Source organism: Telopea speciosissima, chromosome 10 (genome assembly GCF_018873765.1).
Source record: "Telopea speciosissima isolate NSW1024214 ecotype Mountain lineage chromosome 10, Tspe_v1, whole genome shotgun sequence".
Taxonomy (NCBI): Eukaryota; Viridiplantae; Streptophyta; class Magnoliopsida; order Proteales; family Proteaceae; genus Telopea; species Telopea speciosissima.
The window spans coordinates 10,026,982-10,052,151 of NC_057925.1; the positions used below are offsets into that span (position 1 = coordinate 10,026,982).

The 25,170-nt window shown below is 39.2% G+C and overlaps 3 protein-coding genes across 3 annotated transcripts in view; 1 reads left to right on the forward strand and 2 right to left on the reverse strand.

Annotated features, from left to right (window-relative positions):
• The window catches only part of LOC122642963, a 41,912-nt gene extending 19,344 nt beyond the window's left edge, over positions 1–22,568 (reverse strand). Inside the window, exons 1-4 of the mRNA XM_043836584.1 lie at positions 22,556–22,568; positions 21,507–21,512; positions 2,610–2,736; positions 2,488–2,540 (exon numbers count right to left, since the gene is read on the reverse strand). Of these exons, the coding sequence (XP_043692519.1) occupies positions 2,488–2,540; positions 2,610–2,700 (144 nt within the window). The 5' untranslated portion in view covers positions 2,701–2,736; positions 21,507–21,512; positions 22,556–22,568. The remainder of the gene's footprint in view (positions 1–2,487; positions 2,541–2,609; positions 2,737–21,506; positions 21,513–22,555) is intronic.
• LOC122642962 (protein KTI12 homolog) lies at positions 7,677–8,890 on the reverse strand. The gene is made up of 2 exons (XM_043836583.1): positions 7,909–8,890; positions 7,677–7,875 (listed from the first exon to the last, which is right to left on the reverse strand). Exon 1 carries the CDS (start codon positions 8,839–8,841, stop codon positions 7,933–7,935), a length of 909 nt encoding a protein of 302 aa, XP_043692518.1. The 5' UTR covers positions 8,842–8,890; the 3' UTR covers positions 7,677–7,875; positions 7,909–7,932.
• A 1,575-nt stretch (positions 22,569–24,143) lies between the features above and the next one.
• Positions 24,144–25,170, forward strand: LOC122643192 (ubiquitin-binding protein Rv1468c-like). The gene is made up of 3 exons (XM_043836840.1): positions 24,144–24,305; positions 24,722–24,784; positions 24,877–25,170. Exons 1-3 carry the CDS (start codon positions 24,144–24,146, stop codon positions 25,168–25,170), a joined length of 519 nt encoding a protein of 172 aa, XP_043692775.1.

Below are 25,170 nucleotides of genomic sequence, written 5' to 3' on the forward strand. Positions count from 1 at the left end.
TCAGGTTCAATCCAACCTTGTCGCGTATCTAACCCATAGTTCGAGAACTCGAGAGATCTCGATTTTTGGAAAAGCCGAGACGAGACTGCCTACGAGTCTCAAAAGTGCAATATCTCGACGAGATCTCGGTTGGATCTCGGTTTCGACCCATTATTTTAACCCACCTACCACTTAAATACCTTACCTAATTGGACAAAACTCGATATATCTCGGCGAGATCTCGGATCTCGGGTCCAGATCTCGGGTTGACCCAAAGTTGAGGCTTCGAGTTGGGAAAAAAAAAATGCACCAACTCGGCGAGATCTCGGCTAGATCTCGGCTCGTCTCGGTTTTTCCAAGAGCCGAGTTGGTACCGAGACCCGAGTTTTAGTACCTTGGTCTAACCAATCACCACCTACTGCAATAAAACTCTTTGAATGTGATACCGGCTGACACCAAACACTATCATGGTATGAAGAACACCCAATTTCAACAATGACTTTACCTGTAGGCATGATGCAAATCCCTCCTGATTGGGACAACATATCCACCACGGATTGTGAAATAATGTTGTTACGTCGCCTTTCATCAACAACTAATATGGTTGTGCTCCCATTGGGTAGACGAACTCAGGTCTTGAAAATGAATGGAGGTGGGTCTTTTTAGGCTTTGTTGGAGCTTCCCTCCGCCATAGCTTTGATTCCAATTAATGTAGTCCTAGATAGGTAGGAGACCTACTAGGAGCCAGATAACAGGATCAATAGCAAAAGGGGCTGCTGGTTCGAATGGACAGCACTAGGTTTTAGGTTAATTTTAGGGTTTAGAATGGGAATTTGGGAATGGGTCTTATATGACTTTAATATGCAGGTCTAAGGGGTTATTATGGGATAAAAATAATTGGATTTGGGAAGGTTTTAAAATTCCGCAATTCTGGACAGAATTGAGTTGCAGGTTTTGGGTTTTAAAGGAATGGTGGAATGGAGGGGTTGTAGTGGAGACTAAGGGCTAGGTTTAAGGTTGAATGTAGGGAGAGGTGTGGGGGATATAGGCTGGAAGTAGGGTTCGAAATTGATGGCTAAATCTAGAGTTATAAGGGAGTTCTAGTTGAGGTAGGAGTTGCAAGTTTAATGGAGAATAGGGCTTGATGGATGGAGGGGAATGTGGATTAGGTCTAAGGGAAGATAAAGGCTGGTAGAAGAAGGTTTAAAAACAAATAGCAGGTTCAAACTTACTAGATTGCAAAGAACAATGGCAGCAGCTTGATAACTTGAAGAAACCTCCCGATCTTCACAATGCAAGGAGTAGCAGGAGTCTACCTACCCTTCACCGCCTTGAGATCCACAAGGATATACACTCACAAAGAGCAACAGCAATGGCAGCAAGCATAAAGCTAATTTTTATTAATCAAATTCGTATTCAATGTGACCTCCCTTACAAACCTATATAAAAAACTCAAAAATAGACTTAGACACTAAAAAGGAATGGCCTAACCCTATCCCTTACCTATTAGGTAACTTAAACTGACTAGGAAACTAGAATACTAAAGGAAATAAACTCAAAACATGGCTGGACTTATAGAGTCCTAATCCAGCCTAACTTACATCACATGCCCACTTAAGTTGACACATGACCACTTAACCAAGTCACATGATCATTTAAATTGAACCAATTGGATGCAACCAATTTGAACCGGTTCAATTAAAACACTTAAAAATAAACTAAGTATTGGGCTAATCTCGTATGCAACCTATATAACCATATTTTAGGCCCCATAAAAGTGGCCTATTACATTAGAAACCCATGGGATCAAAGGCCCAACATGTATGTATCCCAACCCTAGACTTATTCCCAATGAAACAAGCCCCATTTGGTGATGAATCTGCATCAGACACAGTCTAGGCTCGATGTACCTATGTATATTAGGATAAGGCATGTGACTCAACCTACCTAACATACCTTATTTGCATCTGTCATCCTCTCTATAAATAAACAATGGTCTTTGTCATTCTAGACAAGCCAAATCATTCTCTAAATCTTTTCTTCCCAACTCTCACTAAAAAATTAAGCTCAATAACTTACTAGTATCCAGACCCATTGCCTCTTAGTGCTGATGTGAAGGCCAATATGCCATAAGAACTACAGGGGAGATCTAAACAGCTAGTTGTACTAAACAAACATTTTCTATTGTGTCTTCGTGACTATAAGAAGGGATCTTGGAGAGTTTCCTACATCTTGAGAGAGGCTAGGACCTTTGCCTCCACTCTTGTTCAATCAGACCCGAGGGGCTGGTCAAAAACATAACGTAGAAGGGAAATAGTAAGAATAGCTAGTGCCTTAGTTCAGTTACACAATGGTAGCATGAATACCACGCCACAAGCTCTGGGAGTCTAGGGACACGATTCATATCAAACTCCAGACTCAGGAAATCCTAATCAAGTACTGGAGCACTTGTCAAAATATACAAGACATCCGTTAACGAAGACGAAAGACAAGCCATAGAAAACTTACACGGTCAGCATTCATGTCCTTGGTGACTTTCGTTGGTTTCATATTTCTCTTGCCTGAAAATCAAAATTCAGAAGATGTTAGAGAGAGAGAGAGAGAGAGAGTTGATCAATGAATAAATAAACCTTTGCGAGCTTGAGGGGGTTTGCCATGACGACTGGGAGGGATGGACTTCTGCTTCTTCTGCCCTTTAAAGAGATTGGACTTTTGTGTCATTTCTGCAGATTTTTAGGGTTCGATTTACTCCTAAAATTCCAACGCCCAAGCTTTCCTTTCTCTTTGCCGAGGGATTCAAGGAAGTGAGGTTTTTATATTTGTTGACAAGTATCGGATCCAATTCAAGTGTTCAACCCATACCCATGGATAGAGAGGTGAGGTGAGGTCGGTGGGAAACAGGGTTTAAAAACAGAATCGAATCGGGCGAATCCATTGAGCCCGATCCCAATTCCAAACCTAGTCCGATCGATTCAAAATCGGCTGGGGATCAAACGATGAAGGGGTTAGCAAAAATGGAATCTTATGGTACGGATTGTAAACGATAAAAAATTGTAAACAGACGATCAAATAAAATGGTCAAAAAAATAGAGAACGAAAAAAAATTGCAAACAAATGATCAAATAAAATGGTCCAAAAAACAGCGAACGACAAAAAACAGAAAACGGATGATATGGGTTTTAAACGTTTGTATTTCAAAAAAAAGAACAAAAAAATGGCACTATTCTCAAATAAAATGAGGAATTTTTATTTGAAATACATGTTTCTATTTTCAATATACGTGCATTGACCTTGAGTTGAAGGTGATATCATGAAAAATGTAGCACTTCGAGTCATCTTTACGTCGGAGAAAGAATCAGGTCGATCAGAGTTCAGGAGAAAGAGATACGGTCATTTAAGTCCAAGGTCTTAAAAAACGCCAAAAAAAGAGAAACATGTTTTAAATGTGTTTTAAACGCGTTTTAAACGGGAATGTTTGCTGTTTGCCACTTTTACCGAATGTTTGGGTAACATACGGCAAAACATGTTTAAAACGGTAAAAAACGAAAACATGTTTAAAACAAAGTTTTAAACACGTTTTTGCTAACAATAAAGAGATCAATAAATAAAAGGGGGTTTGATCAATTTGTAAGCGGGGTACAACGGGGATCAATTTTGGGCTTTTAAAACCCTGATGAGAACTGAGAATGAAGAATGAATATATTTTAAAAAAGGGAAAAAGGTTCCCTGAGCTGCTGGGGGTAGGGTACACTAGCACTTTGGTATCTATATCTCTCCTTCTCATGTGAAATAACCTTGCTACCCTCTAATGTGAGACATTGTTTTCCTACACCTTATTGGTTCATTCTTCTATACCGCTTGCTCAAAGAACCCTCCCCCTAAAAATTCAAAAAGAAACAAACAAAACAAAAACTGGTCTCTTTCTCAGGATCTTTATCACCTCCAGTTTGCTGACCGGCCCAGTTCCCCAGTTCCTCTAACAAAGGGGGGCTGAAATGACCTCTCTACCCATGCCCAAACACCCTGCCCGGGTGGGGTCCACCATCCCCCTATTAGAGGAACTGGGGAACTAGGCCGGTCAGCAAACTGGAGGTGATAATTTTCCCTCTTTCTCATGTAATATGTCTTTTTGCTTTCATCTTCTTTGTTGTTCTCTTTTTCTCAGTGTTTTAAAATGCGCAATCGATGATGGAAGCTGTCAGTGTTGATTCTGATTCGATTAGGATCGGAATCAGTCTAGAATTTTCCAACGATTCTGGTGTTTTTATCCAGGAATTGGCTGTATAGAATCATAAGAAATTGGGAATGGCGATCGTCAATTCCAATCTGAATTGGGCGAATCCCGATCAGATTTGCCGATTCTTGAAACCATGTTTTTTCTTTTTCGGCTGCCATGTTTGGGTGCCATGTTTTCATTTTTACTCTCCCTCCATTGTTTCTATGCCCCTTATCCCTCTTTAGGGATCTTGACTCATTGTTTGCATTTCCCTAGTAGTACTTGCGTGCCGGTGAATCCTCCTCCCTCTTATCCAAAAGATCTGTCTCTAATTGCCAAGGACATTTTAGGGGTAAGTTCAGTTGAGGCTGTGTCCACCTCCCCATGGAGTGCTGGAGCTCAAAGAGAAAAAATGGCTGGTGACCTAGAGTCTTCAAAAACTCTCTTAATAGGGGGGGGTGAGAAACAAAACAAAAAAAGGAAAGTGATTTGGTGTTCCTATGGATGATGACACAATAAAGCTTTAGGTGTTTCGAAGGTTCTCTTTAGATCTTATCACTTAGTCCAAGGATCCAAAGCTTTTACTCCTGAGAAGAGGAGATTGTTGATGTATGAGATGGTATCAGAGTCCGATGATCGTTATACTTTAATGAAAAAGAGGACCATCAAGACATCTGATGATGTTGGCTACAAATTGAAGGAAAAGAAGATCCCTATGATTTCTTCTCTGGGAACTTGTTAGCACCGAAGGCCAAAAACATCTTGCAAGGTTTGCAATATGCAATGGGCAAAGGATTCTATAGAACAGAAATTTGGTTTGATGACAAAGAGATGGTGGAATGGTTAAGTCAAGGATCCCATGATGGATGGTAGTGGGATATTTATCATTTTCCATTAAACATTACTTCCAGTGTTAAGGTGTTAGATGAATCTTTTAAGTGTGTGGATTCTATGTGTCTTTAGCTACTATGATTGTACATAGAGATGCAATTGTTGTTGTGGATGACATTATTAATTTTTTGTTTTATTAATGTTATTTTCCTTGTTTTATAGCTATGGGAGTGTGACACCTCTATAGGAGTATTTAGAACTTGACATCTTCTGTTAATTGCTCATTGTTTTATCCTCAAAAGTTCTTTTAAGTTAGGGGTGTAAAGGGGTTTTCAAAAATAATTTGAAAGTGATGTATCACTATGTCATTATCAAAATGTATCATTGTCATGCACATTTTTCAAGTACACATACGAAATGACAATATTTATTAGTTGCAAAAATGTAAGATTACAAATTATTTGACACTCCGTATTGATGCAGAGGCATCAACATGAATGAGACTTTTTATTTCATGGGGGTAGGGCAATAATTTCATGTGCTCCTGTGTCTGAGCATAGGGCCATGTGAGCAGATAACATTCTTTTGCCATATATATGTATGTATTATGTATGTATATATGCATTAATTTAGGTATAATTCCTCAATTTATAAGAGTGTAGGGTCGTTTTTTCCACTTTTTTTTTATGTCTACATGTTTAAAATGCTTATTGTTTGTTTCTGTTTTTTTGCCACTCTCTATTTTTTTGACTTTTTCTTTATCATATCAGTTTTGCGACATTAAAAACCTATACTGTCCATTTCCGTTTTTGGTAACTATGGTCTGAATAACATAGTTTTGGCAAGGAAGATCCCAACCAAAGTTATGGTTCAACTCAGATTGAAGTATGAAATACTTGACCAAACCATTTCCCTACCATCAAACTGAGTTTTGGCAGCTGCATTAGGCTCCCTTTTTTGTTTTTTAATGCATAGTAAAAGGGAAGGAAAAGAAGGAAAATTGGGTTAACTTTTTTAAAGAAAATAAAATTTCGTAATCCATAACTTAATATGATTGTATAACCTACTCAATTTCTTATCACATATTCATATTTAGTATTTAAAATTTGGGAAAAAGAATAATGCTTGGTCACTTGGATCTGGCACCCAGACACAAAGCGTGTGCGATATTACTGCCCCCCTGAAATAAAGACCTCATCCATGTTGATGCCCCATGTGGCGCTCTCATTGAACCCTCGCTAGTGCAAGAGCTACACGGCAAGGCAACGATCTCTTGCCTTAAAATTTTCTGATGTAGTTTTATTTAACTCTTAAATACAAAGGATTTGGATGCAAAGTAATTTTTAAGGGAGGAAGATTGCTACGATGCCACAGCACAATTTCCGACCAATGTGGAGGTGAGAAATCAAATCTTCCAGTAGGTAGTTTAATGAGGACCAAGAGTATGGTCACAACAGGTGGAACGTGTTTATCTACACACTATCATCGTCGCAATCTTTTTCCCAAATTTTAATACAATAACAACAACAACAACAACAACATCATCATCATAGCCTTATCCCAACTTAATGGGGTCAGCTACATAGATCCTAAAAGAGTCAACAAAATAATAATAAAGAAGTAAATGGGGTGGGGGGGTCATACAACATCGGCACAAATTCTAAGGCATCGTCCCTTCTTAGCTATGTACCGCTTCTTCACTACCTACCATTCCGCTCTAGGTCTTTAAATGGAGTGCAATACAACAACATCAATACATCATCATTGTCCATCTAAATGGGGTCAACCACATGGATCTTGACTTTCCAATCAACTCTATTTGAAGACATACCAGAAACAAGGCCTAAGCTAAACATGTCCTTCTTCAACACTTCTTCTATGATAATCTTCTTTTGGTTTTTTTCTCAAGTTTTAATAACTAATTTTAAAATGATTTGTAATGAACACATCATGTTAGGTAATGATTACAAAAATTTATTTTTAATTTGAAAACATTTCACTTACCTTCGTTTTTTTTCCTTTGCAACAAGAGGAGCATTAAGAAAAACTGTTTTCAAAATTTCACTTACCAACATCTAAGCAACCTCTTCTACCCAAAAAAAAAAAAAAAACACATCTAAGCAACCTCAATGGTTTGTTGTGCCTGTAGCTCACATTGAGGCCAAAGGTTCCAGGCTTGTTAAAGAAGAGAGGATTACTAGGCTGTTCTAAAATCCATACCAAATGCAATAACAGATTTCTAGACCACATTCATTATATTATATAGACATGTTTTAGTGACCATTGCCCTGGTGGGTTTTTTAAATCATTCATTAATAAGTAAATAAAAAAAAAAACCTTCCATTATTGCTTAATTGGTTTTGCAAACTAGGTTCATTTCTCCTTCTAATGAATCTCTTTTTCTAACAAAAACAACACCAGCCCCCCCCCCCCCCCTCTTTTTTCCTATGGTGCTCAACATGCCCAATAGAGGGCTCCTTTTATGCATCACAATATAATCAGTCTTTGGAGACAAAGCTAAATTGAGTTTAAGACCACCTTTTGATTAGATGCAGTTCAACTAAGCATCAGATTTAGCTGAGTTCATTAATCAAGATAAAAAGTTCGCAACTATTATAAATTTTCATCATCCAATGGACCTAATTTTGATAGCAAAACCTCAAACAAAAGAGACCCACAATTAAAACTGATAATTTTATGCACCGCATTAAAATACAATATTTTGATCTTAGTAAAGTTTAGGAAACCTTGAACACGCAGCTTCTAAATCCGATGGGTGTCTAAGGCAGGCATAGTATGAGCTGAGCGATCCTTGCTTGCGAGCTTTCCAAACAGTGATGAGTATCCTCCTCGCCCCTCTCCCCCAGGGGGTTCTCATGTACTCTTTATGAGCAATTAGGTTCCTTTCAAGCAGTTCCTAGTTCCCTGTTCAAGTAATCAACAAACATCCTTTTGGCACTGTTAACGTCCGATGGCGGTGGTGGTCCACTCAAGCTGGTTTGCCCTGTCAATTTTACAAATGTTCGTCGCAGGCTTCGGAGCTCTGGGAGTCCAACAGATCTTTGAATGTTGATGGTTGGAAATTCTGTTCCAAGAGAGATCCCATTTACAGGTCCTCCAAGTGCCTGTGATTGCGCTTCCATAATTACATTGATCACTTCCTGTGTTGCACGGTCGGTCTCATAGAGTGAATTTGTCTGAGACAACCGTGCACTTTGAGTAGCAATGGTGGGTTGGAGGACCTTAATATCTCTTGTTTTGGAGTCCACTTTTTTTGTCACATATGCCACAGTATCCAGAATAGCAGTAGAAGACTGCTCTATTCCATCTTTGGATGGCCATAATTCAAAAAGCGGAGAATCCCATCGATTGCGTCGATCTGGTTTCTCAAATCTCCTTACTAAATCTTCAAATATTTTGTCCTCATAAGAGCCATCCCCACTCTCCCGACGCTCCTTGTTCCATTCCCTACAGTGATTGTCTTCTGCATCACAAAATAACACACAATATCTGATTCCTGCAGCACGAGCCAGACACCATAACTCGTATCTGTAACCCTTGATGCTGTTCAAAGAGTCTACAACAACAATATTGTCTTTCAACAAGGATCTGTCAACTTCGGACCTGAGAACTCCCCGTAGGTTCTTCTCTGCTGTCATATTAGCATAGCTTTCATTTCGATTAAGATGAAAGGAAGATTCATCAATAATCTTGACTGTAGGTTTTGATTCCAGGGCATTAAGAGCGTCCACTAGGCACCGTGCAGCTGTTGACTTTCCACTGCATGGTTGACCACAGATTACAACCAGTGCCATTTAAAGAAAATTTGTCCAGCAAGTCTAACCGTGAAACTCTTCCAATACCAAGAAAAACACTACTTCCAAAATGTCTTGTGTGAAGTCTTGTTTCCAATTTCCACCTGCACAACATTGAAAAGATAGTTAATTTCCCGTTATTCAGTCATGCTACACTTTTCACATTTTTAACCACAAGAAATGGCATATCTAGTTACTTTTTTTTCTTTTCCTTTTGGGGAGGGAGGGGGGGGGGGACCATGTTTGCTTTAAAATCCTTAATGAATTTTCCAGTGATGTGCAATCATGCTATGCTTCTCACAATTTTTAACCAAAGAAATGGCTTAACTAGTTACACTTCTTTTTTTTTTTTTTTTTTGGTTGGGGAGGGGGGGGGCAATGATTACTTTAAAATCTCCAATGGAGGAAGCATGATGACCCTCACTCCCCTCCCTGGTACGGTCCAAATTCTAGAATTAGGTGTTTGGCCATTGGCCTCAGATTATAAATAAATAAAATCGTGGGAGGCTCCCCCACAATTCAGATTTCAGAAAATAACTTGTCTTATGCTTGCTGCCATTACTGCTGCTGCCTCTGCTCATTGTGAGTGTGCCTTGTGAGTAATATCAAGGTGAGGGACTGGTGGATCTCCAGTTGACACCTTGCGTCTTGTAGACCGGGAGGATCTTCTACTTATCTCCTTGCATCTTGTAGATCGGGAGAACCTCAATTCTGTCTTCAAAGGTTGCTGCCATTGAAGATCTGCTACACAAGTAATTTACTATTTTAGCAATCCCCTTTTTTTCTAATCCTATATCCTAAGCCAATCAATCCTCAATATCACCCCACCCATAATCCCCATCGATCCACCTAACCGTAGGGTATCTACATTATGTCCAGCCCAATTCCACCAGCCAAATCCAATCAAACTTCAACCACAGCTCCTTCTTAGCAACTCTTCCACTCGATCTTAACCCTAAGTCCATCCTCCCATCACAATCCTAATCCCCCTCAACTCCAGTAAAAAAGGTCGTACCAAGTGCACAAGGCTCCCGCATTTAGCAGGGTCTGGGGAGGGTCTAATGTACGCAGCCTTACCCCTATTTCCAGAGAGGCTGTTTCCAGGACTTGAACCCATGACCAAGCATTCAGCAAGTGAGCACTTGACCAACGCGCCAAGCACGAAGTGCTGAAAATTCACCTAGGCTAATCTAACCATCAAAACCTTCTCAAATTACAGCCGAACTGCCCCCTCACTGTCCTTAGCACTCGACCCAAGGCTCATCCTAAAATTCCTAACCTAAACCCCTAAACTCTTCACTCTAATCTTCCCCAAAACCCAAAACCCTAATTTTCTGATTTTTAATTTCTTATTCAGACTTCACTAAACCTAGTTCATTAAACTTCTGAAAACCTGCCTAGCTTTACCAAATAAGATCCAACCCCATTACCCTAAGCCTAACCCTAGTTTTGACCTAATTCCTCAAATCTGCCCAATAGGCCAGCTGTTTGGAAGGTCCTGGTTACTTGGCTCCTAGTAGATCCTTTGTCTATCTAGGACTACATTAAGACACCTAGAATAGAACAATTTAAATGAAGATTTAGGCATGCACACAACAGTTATCTTCTGTTAATACTTTAAGCGGCAACTGATGGCCAGCACTTATTCTTCTGTTCACCCTTTATCAAAGATGGTTTAAGGAGATCTCAAGCTTGAAACCTTGCCATTTAGGTCTTTCAAATGTGTATAAGGAACTACTTATACTCAGGAAAACACATTTTAAGCTAGATATATGTAGGGAAAATGGGGTTTGCCGTAGAATATCAAGATTTCTAAAATTAAAGCAGAACTATTAAACTAGGAACCAGAAAATCCGTCATAGAAAGGGCACGGCATAAGAACACATGTTCACGGATGGAGTATCAGTCTCCTCGAAATTTAAACTATATAGCTTTAACATTAGGGTCAACAACTAAATTGGGTTCCACATGACCCAACTTACATGTCCACGGGGTTTACTTAACATAAGTGCCACTAGTAGGCATCATAGCCCTGTTGCCATTTGATTGTTTTCTGAGATTGGACTAACTTGACTTGAACCCAACTATTAGTAATTACCTGAACACACCCACCCCCAAAAAAAAAAAAACCTAAGCAGTCAATTCTGACAATTAATTTTGTTGGTTAATAGAGCATAAAAGTTACTTTTTGTTTTTGAGAAAGGTAAGGAATTGTTTTTGAAACCCGCCTGAGACAAGAAACAATTATTCAGAGAACCAATTTGGTTATGCACTTATGCCGGGAAGATCCACAACAAATGCAATTTACTTAAGAGACTCATGGAAACATTTAGAGATTGCAAGAAGGATCTCCATATGGTTTTTACTGACCTAGAAAAAGCCTAGAACAGAGTCCCTAGAGAGTTACTCTGGCATAAACTAGAGAAGAGAAAGGTGTCATGTAAATATATGACATTATTAACGATATGCATGATGGTGTGGTGACTAGTGTAAGAACTGTGAGGGGTCAAGGTAGTGAATTCCCAATTACAATTGGGTTACATCAAGGATCGGCTCTAAGCCCTTATTTGTTTGCGCTTATCATGGATGATTTAACCAGAGACATTCAAGATGAGAATTCTTGGTGTATGTTTTTTGCTGATGATATTATTGTGATGGATGAGACGAAAGAAGGGATTAACACCAAGTTGGAATTATGGAGATCAACCTTGGAATCAAAAGATTTTAAGATAAGTAGAAAGAAGACAGAGTATATTTTGGGTAACTTTGGTTACACTAGGACGGATAATGAGGTGGTGAAAATTGATGAGAGGGAGATTCTGCAATGTAATTATTTTAGGTATTTGCACTCTTATCATAAATAAAGACGATGATATAGAGGATGAAGTTTTATAGAGAACTAAAATAGGATTGGTGAAGTGGAGACCGGAAAGGTACGTCTGGAGTGTTGTGTGATCGATGTATTCCTTTAAAACTTAAAAGCAAATGTTATAAGACAATCATACGATTGGCTATGATGTACGGTGCGGAATGTTGGGCAATTAAGAAGCATCATATAAATAACTTGTGCAGTGGAGATGAGGATGTTATGAGTGGCAAAACTAGGAAGGATAAAGTAAGGAATGGTCATATTAGAGCTGATTTGGGAGTAGCTCCGATATATGAGAAGCTACTAGAAAGTTGTTTGAGGTGGCACGTCCATGTTCAACGAAGGCCTTTGGATGCCCCACTACAGGAGGAGTAATTTGATTCAGATTGAAGGAACTAAAAAATCCAGGGGCAGACCAAAATTAACTTAGGAGAAGTGGTGATGAAAGACATGCATAGCTTAGGCCTTGTGTCAAGTATGACCTCAAAATAAAGCTGATTGGAGGGCAAGGATCCATGTAGGTGACCCCAATTAACTGGGATAAGGCTGAGTTGGTGGTGTTGTAAAAGGTAAGGAATTGTTTTAATGGGGTCTCAAATTGGTAACCACAAGACAAGTAATAAATATAAACCCACAAATTTGAAACTTGTTGAAGCAGCAACCAATCGAATCAGTGGTGTTGAATGACTCTTGGATCTCAAAACCTTGATGCAAACTTCAAAATACACCCCGATGGCTTGGTTTAGGTTTTAAAACAAAACAGAAATTAGAAGAATGGGGATTAAGTAGGGAAGAAGGAGGAGGAAAGGAAGGGTTGGCTATCTCACCTTGGGCATCTCACCCATCCTATCTTAGGATTTTCAAAAAGGCTTCAGCCAATATTTCATTAATCAATTCGTGTACAATGCTGACCTCCCATACAAACTTATATAGAAGACTCAAAAATAGACTTAGACACTAAAAAGGAAAGGCCTAACCCTATCCTTTAACTAATAAGGTAACCTAAATTGACTAAGAAAGTGAAATAATAAAGAAAACAGACTCAAAACATGACTCAAACTAAACTAATGAAGTAAATCCTGTTTTCCTACTTTCTACCCGTATTTTAAGCTTATTAAATTAGCCAATTACAAAATAAACCCATGGGATGAAAGTCCCAATACATATATGACCCAACCCAAAGCTTATTTTCAATAAAATAAACCCTTTAGGTGACTTATCTACATCAATAAAACCCAAGAAAGAAAAAAAAAAACAAAGCAACTTCTTCACTCAGGATGCTGTAAATTGCAGTGCAACACCCATATGCACTACGGGAAAAAAAAAACATCCCTTTACCAAAAATGATGCCCATAAAATGCCTAACCAATTAACAAAGTAACAAACCCATTCCAGTTATCCCAAATCCCACAAGTAATAACATCTGTGAATCTGGTACGACAGACACCAAAGATACTAGCCACTAAGCTTTCCTAGTAACCCAGTGGCCTAAAATATACATGAGTTTGTTCCCCCCACAAGCTCCAGTAGACTGCAAAAGGGATCAACTTTGATAAGACTGCCATCCCCATGAAGCATCTTGAAGAAGATTTTAACTGAGAATTACTAATTTGGATGTCACTCATTAACAGTCCTTCAACTACATTGAATTCAATACAGCCTACAAGCAAGGTCCCTTGTGGAGAAGATATGATGCACAAGCAAATAAAGCTACTTTGAAGCATAAGACATCCAAGTAATCTTATTTTTGCTAGATCCTTCCACAATTTCTAACATAGCCTCTGCAGAGAACAGAGTCCAAACCATATTTTAATTACACTACACCAGTAGAAATCCACCTCCGTGATAGGACCTGACTATGCAGAAACTTGAACCACAAGACAATCTGATAGGGCCACCCAACCCCAGAAGGACCAGTGTTTCCTAGAGGACAACCGCATGGATGAATTCAAGGGCAGTTACCTGTGTGGAATTGCATAGGAAATTTTCTTTTGACTTTTGAGTCGCTTTTTTTTTTTCCATCACTTACCGTTGGCACTATTTTTGAAAGGTTTCAGGTTATTCATTTAGGATGGCTTTGGTTCCGTTTGAAAGTTCATTCACTTATTGCAATTTGAGTTGTCTTGAGAAAGGTATGACCAAATCACTAAATATGGTAATCAATTTGCAATGAGATTCCTTTTTAGGAAGTTTAATTTGATTAGGAACTTTATTTAAAGATTAAATTGATACTTTATTTGTTCGGGAAAAGGGGCAGCATCACTCAACGAGGTTGCTAAACTGCAATTACCAGTCATGTTAGGAACTGTTAATGGTAAGGTATTACTTGTAATTAAGAGAATGGTTCTCCCCTAACAGTGGTTTGCTATTTTTTTTTTTCCAGCTCCATTTACAGCTTCTACAATTCCAAAATCCATCATTTTTAAACTTGCTCTTTGCAGTACAAAATACTTAGCTGACATCAGGCAGCATAGCAGCATGAACAGAAAATTCCAGGTATGTTTCTATATTCAAGGTAGCTTAATTTCTTCTTCATGGACCGGGCATCTCGATACATGAGGCAACTGCTCACTTCAGCATCGGCCCACCTTGTCACCTAGGCAACACCTTGACAACTTTCTTTCATCTTCTCCAAAGTATTTTCATTTATTTAGTTGCTCATAGGAAAATTTTAACATTTTGTTTGGGCCTTGGGGCTTGCTAAACTGACACAGGAAAATAAGTTTCTGTTTCATTATTGCTGTTCTGTTCCTTTTCTGTTTTGGCTTTGCTTATGCTTTTCAAGCTATGAATAGAATGTGAGCCAAAAGGGAAGTCTTATGGAAGGTCATTGATAGTTTGAAATGGCTAGCAGCGAAGCTTGGGATTGATTGTACCACTCCCTTAATAAGAGTATCCCTTCCTGTGTGGCTGAGAAATGACTTAGACCACCCAAACATCCTCTTTGTTGCTCGGTCATTTATCCCATTGAATAGTTCAGCTTTGTTTGCACCCAGAATTGTAGGCAAACCCAAGCACTTGATAGGTCAATCACCATAAGGGATTTTAAAAATCCTAGATAACCATCTCTTGCTATCCACTCCAAACTATCAATGACCTTCCATAACCGGTCAAAGAGGGAGATAGCTCAATTTTTATGGGGAGGAAAAGAAGGATCCCCAAAGATTAACTGGTTGTCATGGGATAAAATTACCCAATCCAAGAAGAATGGGGGACTGGGTTTGAGGGACCCAGCAACACAAAACAGGGCTTTACTTTCAAAAGCAGCTTGGGATTGATTGTACCACTGCCTTCATAAGAGTTTCCCTTCCTACGTAGCTGAGAAATGACTTAGACCACCCAAACATCCTCTTTGTTGCTCGGTCACTTATCCCATGGAATAGTCTAGCTTTGTTTGCACCCAGAATTGTAGGCAAACCCAAGTACTTGGTAGGTCAATTACTATAAGGGATGCAGGGGAAGAGCTCAAACCCATGCTGGATTTCTGTGTGTTTATAAGCTGACAACTATAGTTCTTTACCAATGTTCAACAGATAAGGGAAGAGCTCAAACTGAGGGAAGAATAGAACTGAGTTGCAAACTGCCTCAGTTTTATTTGATGTGGCAAATAAGGTGGCAGGGCCTGATGCAGCATGTGATGGATGATACAGTATTTTAATCATTTAATTAATATGCATGGAATCTTGATTCAAGATTTAGTTCTACAATCCTCAAGTAGATCTAATGCCCTTCTCTTACTAAGGGAATTATTATACTGAATTGAGATGGCTTGGTTGGTAGATAACGGAAGATCAAGCCATAGTGGTATCAGGATTCAATGGGTATTTAATTCAACCTTGGGTTCCAAAACCTTAATTTTGGGTTGCCACCCACAAGTGGCAAGGTAAGGGACAATTGCAAAATTTGCAAAAATAATCAAATTCATGACTCTTTTAAAGAAGGTAAATAGAATTCAGGAGCATAAAAGTAAATATGATTTGAAAGGGAGGACGTTTCTGGAATTTGGGAAAGGCAGGGGTAACAAACACAACAACAACTCAGCCTTATCCCAACTAAATGGGGCCGGCTACATGGATTCATTCAAAAGACAGTAGGGGAAACTGAGGGAAAGAGAAGTAAGAGGAATGAGGATGTCAATCTTCACAAATTCACCTATGGTCATTTTAGGCCTACCCATAACTCTTTTAGCTCCTTTAACAGGAAAAAAAAAACTTATGAAAGACGGGATTTTAATAAATAACCAGAGAATCTGGACTTGATTGTGAATAAGTAAAGATGGTTGTCTTAAACCTCTCAACAGAAACAAACATATAGAAGACCAACTAGCTTGTGGGTAAATGGAACTCTCCCAGGTTAAACCAAATGAACCTGAAATTTCAAGACAATATTCCCCACTCAAAACTCTCTGGAATCCAGCAAATGACCATCCACAACACCAGGTGAAAGAATATTTAGCTACTAAACTGAACCTGGTGGAAGACAAGGAACCATATCAGAGTTTCAGTCCAAAACCCAGCACAACACAAAGAAAATAGAAGGAAAATAGAGAACAGGTAAAAAGAACAAGGAATGAGATTAAGGAAGAGGTTAGACCTGAGGAGAAAAAGATCGGAAGAAGGAAATCTGACCAGGGATGAAAGAAGAATCAAGCAATCGACTAGTCTGTCAACTCTCATGGCAAAGCAGCATATAAACTCAAATGCAATCTCATCCAATCAGATCTATTCGATAAAAAGGGTGGTTTCATATATAACACAGAAGGAAAAATACCCCCTAATCATACTCTAAACAGAAAAAGGAGTGATTACCTCAAATGCAATCTCACTCAACCTGATCTCCAAATACCCCTATTGGACTGAAATCCAAGCTTGAACCCGATTTTCCATGATTTGGGCTTTTAGATTGGATCATGTTCGTCCAACCATGAAAGTGCAACTGCATCAGTATTCTCTCTCTCTCTCCCCCCCCCCCTTATTTCTTGATAGATAGTGGGTACACCATTGTCAGCTTTTCAGTACGTGTACAGAGGATCACATATTTACTGTGGAATTACTTGCTATCTCGAAGGGACTGGAATTGATCATGGAGAATTGTTTGCAGCCTATCAATTCCCATTGATCTAAGCCGATGCTCGGGGGTATCATGAAGAGGAGGGTAGGCTATTGGTGAGCGCAGTTGATCCTACTTCCCACTATCAGCTTTGATGGGTTACTATCTTGCTTCTCATTGTAATCAGGATTAGGAACATTGCTATGCACTTCCTTTCTTCTTGAGCTCAACTCAATTGTACAAAAAGATGCCTCTCAATGTATATTTATGCATTTAGATGATGATGTTAACGCAAACACCAAGAACCACGAAGAAAACAAAACATAGCAAAGATGACACAGAGATTTAACGTTGTTCACACACCAATATGATGTGCTACATCCACAGGTGAAGCTGAAGATGATTCACTATGTGATGGAAGAAAATACAACGAAGATCTCTCAAGAACACCCAAAGGTCACAGCTAGAACTCTCCCCAGAAGTCCTAACTCGAAGAAAAAAAAAATCTTACACTTCTCTCTTACTTACACAACAAGACTATAAACAAACAAATACACATCCAAGTCAGGTCAATCCATCGGGATATGTCCAGGTACATTTAACTAATCTAAACCATATGTCCTTTTTCTTTTGCTTCTTCCATACTTCCTTTTTCAAAATAACTTCCCTCCCCCCCCCCCCCCAATTGTTGAAATCACACCCAAGGAGTACACTTGTAAAGAAAGGAAACCATTGGCAAAGGCACACCTTCTTTGCGAAGGTATACATGGAAGGCGCTCCAATTCGCAGAAAGTTGGACCTGTTTTCCTACTGTTTTCTGATGCCGTTGCTCACCACTGTCACTACCATTGTTCACTTCTCGACGTTGCCTCTTGCTGCAAGTGGCTACAATGAGAAAGGCGGTGGCTTCAATGAATAAAGGCCAGGAACTTACATGGGAGACTTCAAGAGGGAGAAGAGGGCAAGGTGGTGGCAATAGGTTAGGTGCAGAGACTGGAGACCAAGGCATAGAGATGGAAGACAAAAGCAATGGAGGCTCACAACAAAGGGAAGGTAGTAGCTGGAGAGGAGAGGGCAAAGGGTAGAGATGGGGGCAAGGGTGGAGTTAGGGCAGGGGACGGGTGTTGCAGAGAGTGGGGGGAGACAGAGGAGTGGAGGGGTGTTGCAAGGTTCACAACGGAGGAAGGGAGAGAGAGAGAGAGAGAGAACAAGGGAGGGGTACTGCGGGAGCTTAGTTTGTAACTTCAAGAATGGCAATCAAACGGGTACAGATACATACGGAAATTAAACGGATCAGGCGGCAATAATACTTTTCAAAATCCGGTACAATAAAACGTGTACGGCAATGATACAGTACATGTTTAATACGGCAGCTCTATAAGCAAAAATACGGGCATATATTCACTATGTAATAGACATTCACCATCTAATAAAAAGAATAATACCATGTTCTCTGTTGGGTTGGTATTTGCTTATACTTGTTATTTCTTGTGATAATGTGAGAATGGGCTGCTTCATTTGAAATCGATGGGGTCCCCTGATCTCACCATACCCTTATTATATGATACAAATTAAGAGTTGGGATCCAGATTTCAAGCACTGATTTATATGATACAAATTAAGATCTGAGATCCATATTAGACACACTGTTTACATCTCTACCCTCACCACTGAACTCAACTTCAATATGAATGAAACCTACTTCAATTACCAAATACCAACCCGTCTCCCCCCCCCCCCAAAAAAAAAAAATTCCCTCCCGGCAACAACCCCACCAAAGAAAAGCTCTTTGAAACATTTCACAGGTTTTGTCAACCATAGTTCAAAAAAATCTCAACCCCCTCGAATAAAAAAAATACAAAATTTCGATCGAAATTCTCCAGATTTTTTGAGATTTTGAATCTCGCGAGATTTCAAAAATCTCAAGATATTGCTTTATATAAAATACCATGTTTCGTCAGTCTCGGTCGAAATTACAAAGAGCATTTTTCCTCCTTTGGCACTTTTGCTTGGTTTTTTAAGGTTCTTACTCATTTCTTCTTCAATCTTCCACTTCCCACTTGAATCCTTGCCGCAACTACGCCGAAATCACTTGGAGAACAAACTTCTTAGCACATCTGTGAAGCCTTTCCACTATTCCAGGTAAAACCATATTCTCAAAATTGATTTTTTTTAGGGAAATGCATGATCAACATGTTTGTTTGTGATGAAATAAATATATGTTAGACACTGGAAGCCGATCTACGACTTCACAGTGTCGAAATTTTTTTTTGGTATATATATTATTTATTTATTTTTTTGCTTCAAAAATTGGATTTATTTACAACAAAAATAAAAAAATAATAGGGGTTATGTATATTGTATGGTGATGAATTAAATATATGTTAGACACCATTGGCCGATCTATGGCCTCATGGTGTCAAAAATATTTTTCTGCCAATAATTAATTTTTTAATTTTCAAAAATTATAAAAAATTCAAAAAAATAGCAAAAAATATGAGGTTTTTGTTTTAAAATGACTGAAAAATATAAAAGTAAATTGTACATACTTCTTATTTGCTGCCCATTTACATATCTTTTCGATTTTGTTGTGCTAGGCCAATATTTATTTGAAAAATATTTTTAAAAATTGTTTTTAAATATGAAAAAAATATGAGGGTTAGGGGAAAAATACTAAATAGTTATATACTTATATACTTGTGTTAGTACTCTTAAATGTTAATTCTTAAACATTTAAACTAAAAGAACTGATGTGCTTCAGTGATTAATGAATTGTCTTTTATTCATGCAACAGTAAACTAGTCCGATTATGGCGAACCGTGGTAAACGACAGAGCCAGAAGCAAGAGGGGCAGAGGCAGCCGGCCCAGACCCAGGGGGAGGGGAGCACACCCAGACGCACTAGGGGTGACATTGCATGGTTGCATGGCACTCCAATTGATGGGGATAAAAGAAAATCCCAATGCAACTATTGTCACAAGCATTTTTTGGGAGGTGGTGCCACTAGTCTCAAACAACATCTAGCTGGGAATTCTCCTAAAGTGGTCGCATGTCATATGGTCCCTATGGAGGTATCTAAGGCTGTCATTGATTACATGAAGGGAGGGAGTAAGAGGAAGGCTCAGAGGGAGAAGGCAAAAGTAGATCTTGAGGAAGCAGTAAGGTGTACAGTGGGAGGCCAATCAGGCCATCGTGATGATGATGATGATGATGATGACAGTGATGATGTCTATGTTCCTAATGATATAGAGACTGAGCGAGAGGCTAGGGATTGGAGACTAGCACAGATGATGAGTAGAGCCAGTTATCATGAATCACAGGAGAGACAGAGGAGTAGGTGGTAGTGGAGGAGTTGGTACCTCTAGAGCTGGTGCTAGCGGTAGTGGAGGAGCAGGTACAAGTGAATGCATCAACAAAATAGCAACTCACATGAGAAAAAAAAAAAGACTTACAGAAGAACATGGAGAAGAAAGACTCAGATAAACAGAGCAGTCGGTGTTGTTCCCAATTCCCACGACTGCAATGATCGCTACAACCGGAGATGGAGAAGAAGAAGAGGAACAGAGGAGTCCGCGCTACAACCGCTTGTCCGCCTCTGCAGTCTGCAATCAGCCCCGCTGCAATTAATATGAAGGGGGCAGGGGTATCACGCTGGCCACCGTTGAGCTAAAATAGCAACGGAGATGAAGAAGATGAATGGAGCAAGGGTCTCTCGGCTAGGGTTCGAACTTCGAAGGCATAGAAGACGGAGAATAGGAAGAAGAGGCAAAGGTTTTTTGCGTGTTTTTTAGACTTTTTAGTTTCGGTTTTTAATTACATGGTATTATTCTTTTCTTTTTATTAGATAGTGAATGTGTGTTACATAGTGAATATGGGTGTTGTTAATATCAATTGAATGATTGTTGATACTTTTACGTTCTTATTCACCACCCACCTGTAGTAAATATGGGTATTGTTAATATCAGTTGAATGATTGTTGATACTTTTAACCGCGTTTGGTTGCGTATATCTTTGGGAGCATGTATTGATTTTGAATGGGGATCTCTAGATGGACTATTTGTGGATTCGTATTTCGAAAAAAATAAACTGTTTGGTTATCCTGATTCTGTGACGTGAATCTTTCTGAAAAACTGTTTGGTTACCCTAATTCTGTGACATTATTCTTCCTGAAAAACTGTTTGGTTACCCTAAGTTTGTCAGGTGGATTCATCCTGAATCTATTTGAAAAATTGTTTGGTTACCCTGTTCTGTGAGTTGCCAAATCTTAAATTCAGAAGTACAAGACACTTTAATTAATAATTAAAAAATAATGTCATTACCATATTAATGTACCCAAATAATTAATCATACTTAATTACCATCCAACTTAATATAACCTAAAATCACAAATGTCATTATTTACAAAAATCTCACATGTAGCCACAATATCCATCTGAAAAATGAAATTCCACAAAAAATGATCATTCCTAATCTAAATCTTTCTCCTAGTTAGATTTGGAGTTTTGCTGTATGAGCCAAACTCCATAGGATTTGATCCATTATTTTTCCTGTTAGTAAGGTGGAGAAATGAACCAAGAATTCTCTTTCTTCATCATCGGATCACAATTTGCGACCAATAATTCTATTTCATCATCAATCCAATCACCATTCCTTTTTGTTTGATCCCTGGGTATAGTAAAAATTTCATACGTTTGATCATTTGCACCCGCTTCAAGCCCTAATATGAAACACAGAAATTTAAAGTTTTACCCTTCCTAGCTATCTTAACCCCCTTCTTCTTCACTCTTTCATCTTTTCCCTTATATCTCTATAAATTATAAATTACCTTCTCTATCTTCTAGCTTCTATAACCCAAATCTCCCTTCTTTCTTTGAACTCTAACCCATCAAGGACTTCAACTCTTTCTCACTTTATCTCTTTCACAGTTTCACTTTAAAAGTCAGTGATGAGAGTGAAGAGTTTCATTTGATTATGTTATGGTTTGAGCACCAGGGTACATTATTCTTAATGGGACAATATTGTTTTCCGTAGACACAAGGAAGATCATTACACCATTCCACCAGACAATGAGTAACCAGATCTCTTATTGATGTACAACTCACCTCAACTTGAAACTCTTGACCCATTTCATTACACCATTCCATAAAAAGAAATTGAAATATGTATTAAAAATGAAGAAAGACCATTTAATAGTACACCAATGTCAAAAAGTGTCACCATGGACAATTAATAGGGATTTCCCATTCAAGCATGTTTACATATGTTTGAAGCATCAGATTGCAAAAAAGAACATCCAAAGTGATTATTTGGCTTTGGACCCTATGACTTATGGCAACCAGGTCATCCTAATGGGGACAACAGTCACTAAACAGCAAGCTAACAATCTAACCCAACGATAGGATCAATAGGACTAGTAAACAGCAAGGTAGGCTCTTTGTAATAGTAATAGATAGTAAACAGGCCTACCAGCAAGGATAATAGTTACGACTCTCACCACTAGGGTATCCCAAATAACAAGATCAATATGTTGTTCATAAAGGTTAAACAGCAAGGTGAGACCTCACAGCCAGCAGTAACAGATAAATCAGAAACTTGATGAACAAGTTACTCCCAAAACAGAAACTTAAGACAACAGTAATATCAACCCTAAAACAAACTATTGCAACCTTCAATCCAGCAGTCTGATGGATTCCAAACCTGGATCGAAGGTAATAACAAGGGAGGGGAATAACATGCTTAAACTTGGATTGATCTGATGGCTTGATCTGGAATCAAAGACTAAAATTTAAGCGATGACACTGTCAAAACAGGCCTATTGCAAACACTATTTGAACTGTTAAGGTTAGTTAACCAAAACTCCAAGATCAAGTTAACCAACTCCAATTTTGTACAGAAGATCTCCCAGTTGGAAACCAATGAAACATGGTTGGATCTCGAGCTTGTTAAAGATGCTTGGATTTATTTAAGTGTACCAATCAACAAGTTTGCATACGAAAGTTGGGCAGTTGTTATAGACTGGGAATGCAAAAAATCATCACATTTTGTTTAGTCCAAATTTTAGTCATCCAATTAAAGATACAAGGAGAAGTTAGATGATATTTTTCCCCTCTAGTTTCCATGTTTAAAACATTCAAGGCCAAAACAAAGGCTTAAAAAGCCAATCCAAAGGGGGGGGGTTAAATCAGTCCCCACTGAAGCAAGGATTTCACACAAATTTCCCATTTAAAGAAGCAAGACAAAACAGAGTACTCACTAACAACAGAGTTGGTTATTTCCCTTTAAAATAAAGTAATTTCACCTGCATTGACTCAATCCAAGACAATACTAATTTATCATAGATAACAACTTAAAAATACTGCTCTAGAAGGTCACCTCCATACTCATTTATAGGGGGAAAATGGAAATGGAAATGGAAATGGCAATATAATCTGATGCTATGGCTGAGTTGAGTTTGAGGGGGGGGGGGGTTTACCTGAGATTTAGGGCAAGAACAAAACCGTAGATTTATGGTACACAAGAACAAAATCTAATGCTTTAGGGCAAAAAGAAATTCACAAGCTTGATTAGAAGGCCGCAAGCTCAATTTGAAGGCCACGAACTCGATTTGCAGGGCTGTTCTTGAGCTTCAGTTTGAAGTCGCGAACTCCGTTTATCATGGGGACGTAACGCTAGTTATAGGACAAAGATCCTGCAAAAAATGAAAAGATTTGTTTGCAAATCTTAGAGGGATAGAGAGAGACAGAGCGCAGAGAGATAGAGAGACGGACAGAGAGAGTTAGAGAGCAGAGAGATACAGACATAGAGAGAGAGAGAGAGAGAGAGAGAGAGAGAGAGAGCTAGCGAGAGAGCGAGAGAGCGAGAGAGAGGAAGGAAGTACCTGCAGAAGATCTTCGAACGCAGCTCTTCAGGTCATGCTTGCAGCAGTTCTTCGAACGCAGTTCTTCAGGTCTTGCTTGCAGAAGATGAAGAACGCAGCTTTCAGGTCTCAAGAACCCTCACAAATTTTCCCAATATTTTGTAAATCTTGAGATTTATGCCCTTTTATACCCTGCCCTAGATTTGTGTTTCAATTTTGATTTCACCTCATGAGTTGAACTCTCAAGATTTCACTTTTTACACTAAATTGATGATTCTCGGGAATTTTAAAATCTGTGGAAGGTCATTTGCTTTTTTCATCCAAACGATTTTTTTAAATGAGATTCATGTATCCGGAAAATTAAATCCCAAAGATTTATCCAACCAAACGCGGTGACAGGTTCTTATTCACCACCCACCTATAGAATGATGGCACCCACATCTCTCTCTCTCTCTCTCTCTCTCTCTCTCTCTAAGCAGATGTAGTGGGTTAGGAGGTAGGAGGGCAGTGGGGGAGGATACGGATTGACATGGGAGTGGTGTTGGAGACGGAGAAGGAGGAGGAGGGGGAGTGGCAGAGGTTACGGATGGTAATGGATGTGGTGGAGGAGGTGGAAGTGGTTGGGGTTGGGGAGGAGGTAGGAATGGTGATGGTAGTTGTGGAGGAGGAGAAGGAGGTGATGGAGGTGGAGGTACTGGGGTGGAGGAGGAAGTGGCAAAGATTACGGATGGAAATGGGATTAGATTAGTGGTGGAGGAGACGGTGATTTTTATCATCTCCAATTCGCTACCCGTTTCAATTCCCTCCAATCCGTTACATAGGAACAGAAATGATCACCCTCCTTCACCTTGGGCAGTGTGTTGGAGCAGGGGATAAGATAATCATTTTCGCTGGAATTGGAGGGAATTGAAACGGACAAGAATTGGAGGTGATAGCGATTCGTCAAAATGAAGGGCTGTTCAAAATTTTGTTGCGGCAACCAAATCACACGGGGATCGAAACCAGGCGGCAACCAATCACCTGTGAGTTTTTTGAATTTTTTTTTTGGATTTGCTTTTGTTGATTATGTTTTTGTTTATTTTTCACTTGAGCTCGTTGAAATTTCAGGGCGGAAAAATGGTTCGGGCTGTGGATGTGTCATCTGAGTTCGTCCCGTTCACCTTCAAATTCGTTCATACATGAGGATAATATGGGTATTGTTAATATTTTTTGTTAAATATGGGTATTGTTAATATCAGTTGAATGATTGTTGATACTTTTAGGTTCTTATTCACCACCCACCTGTAGTAAATATGGGTATTGTTAATATCAGTGGAGGGGGAGTGGCAGAGGTTACAGATGGAAATGGATGCAGTGGAGGAGGTGGAAGTGGTTGGGGTTGGGAAGGGGGCAGGAATGGTGATGGTGGTTGTGGAGGAGGAGAAGGAGATGATGGAGGTGGAGGTAGTGGGGGTAGAGGAGGAAGTGGCAAAGATTATGGATGGAAATCGGATAGGTTAGTGGTGGATGGGACGGTGGAAGCAGTTGGGGTTGGGGAAGTGGATGGTGGTGGATGA

Coding starts and splice junctions, on each gene's coding strand:
- LOC122642962 (XM_043836583.1), bottom strand. CDS start 8,841: ATGGCACTGGTTGTAATCTGTGGTCAACCATGCAGTGGAAAGTCAACA.
- LOC122643192 (XM_043836840.1), top strand. CDS start 24,144: ATGGGAGTGGTGTTGGAGACGGAGAAGGAGGAGGAGGGGGAGTGGCAG. Junction 24,306..24,721: donor AGGAGGTGATGGAGGTGGAG/GTACTGGGGTGG, acceptor TTGAAATTTCAG/GGCGGAAAAATGGTTCGGGC. Junction 24,785..24,876: donor TCCCGTTCACCTTCAAATTC/GTTCATACATGA, acceptor TGATACTTTTAG/GTTCTTATTCACCACCCACC.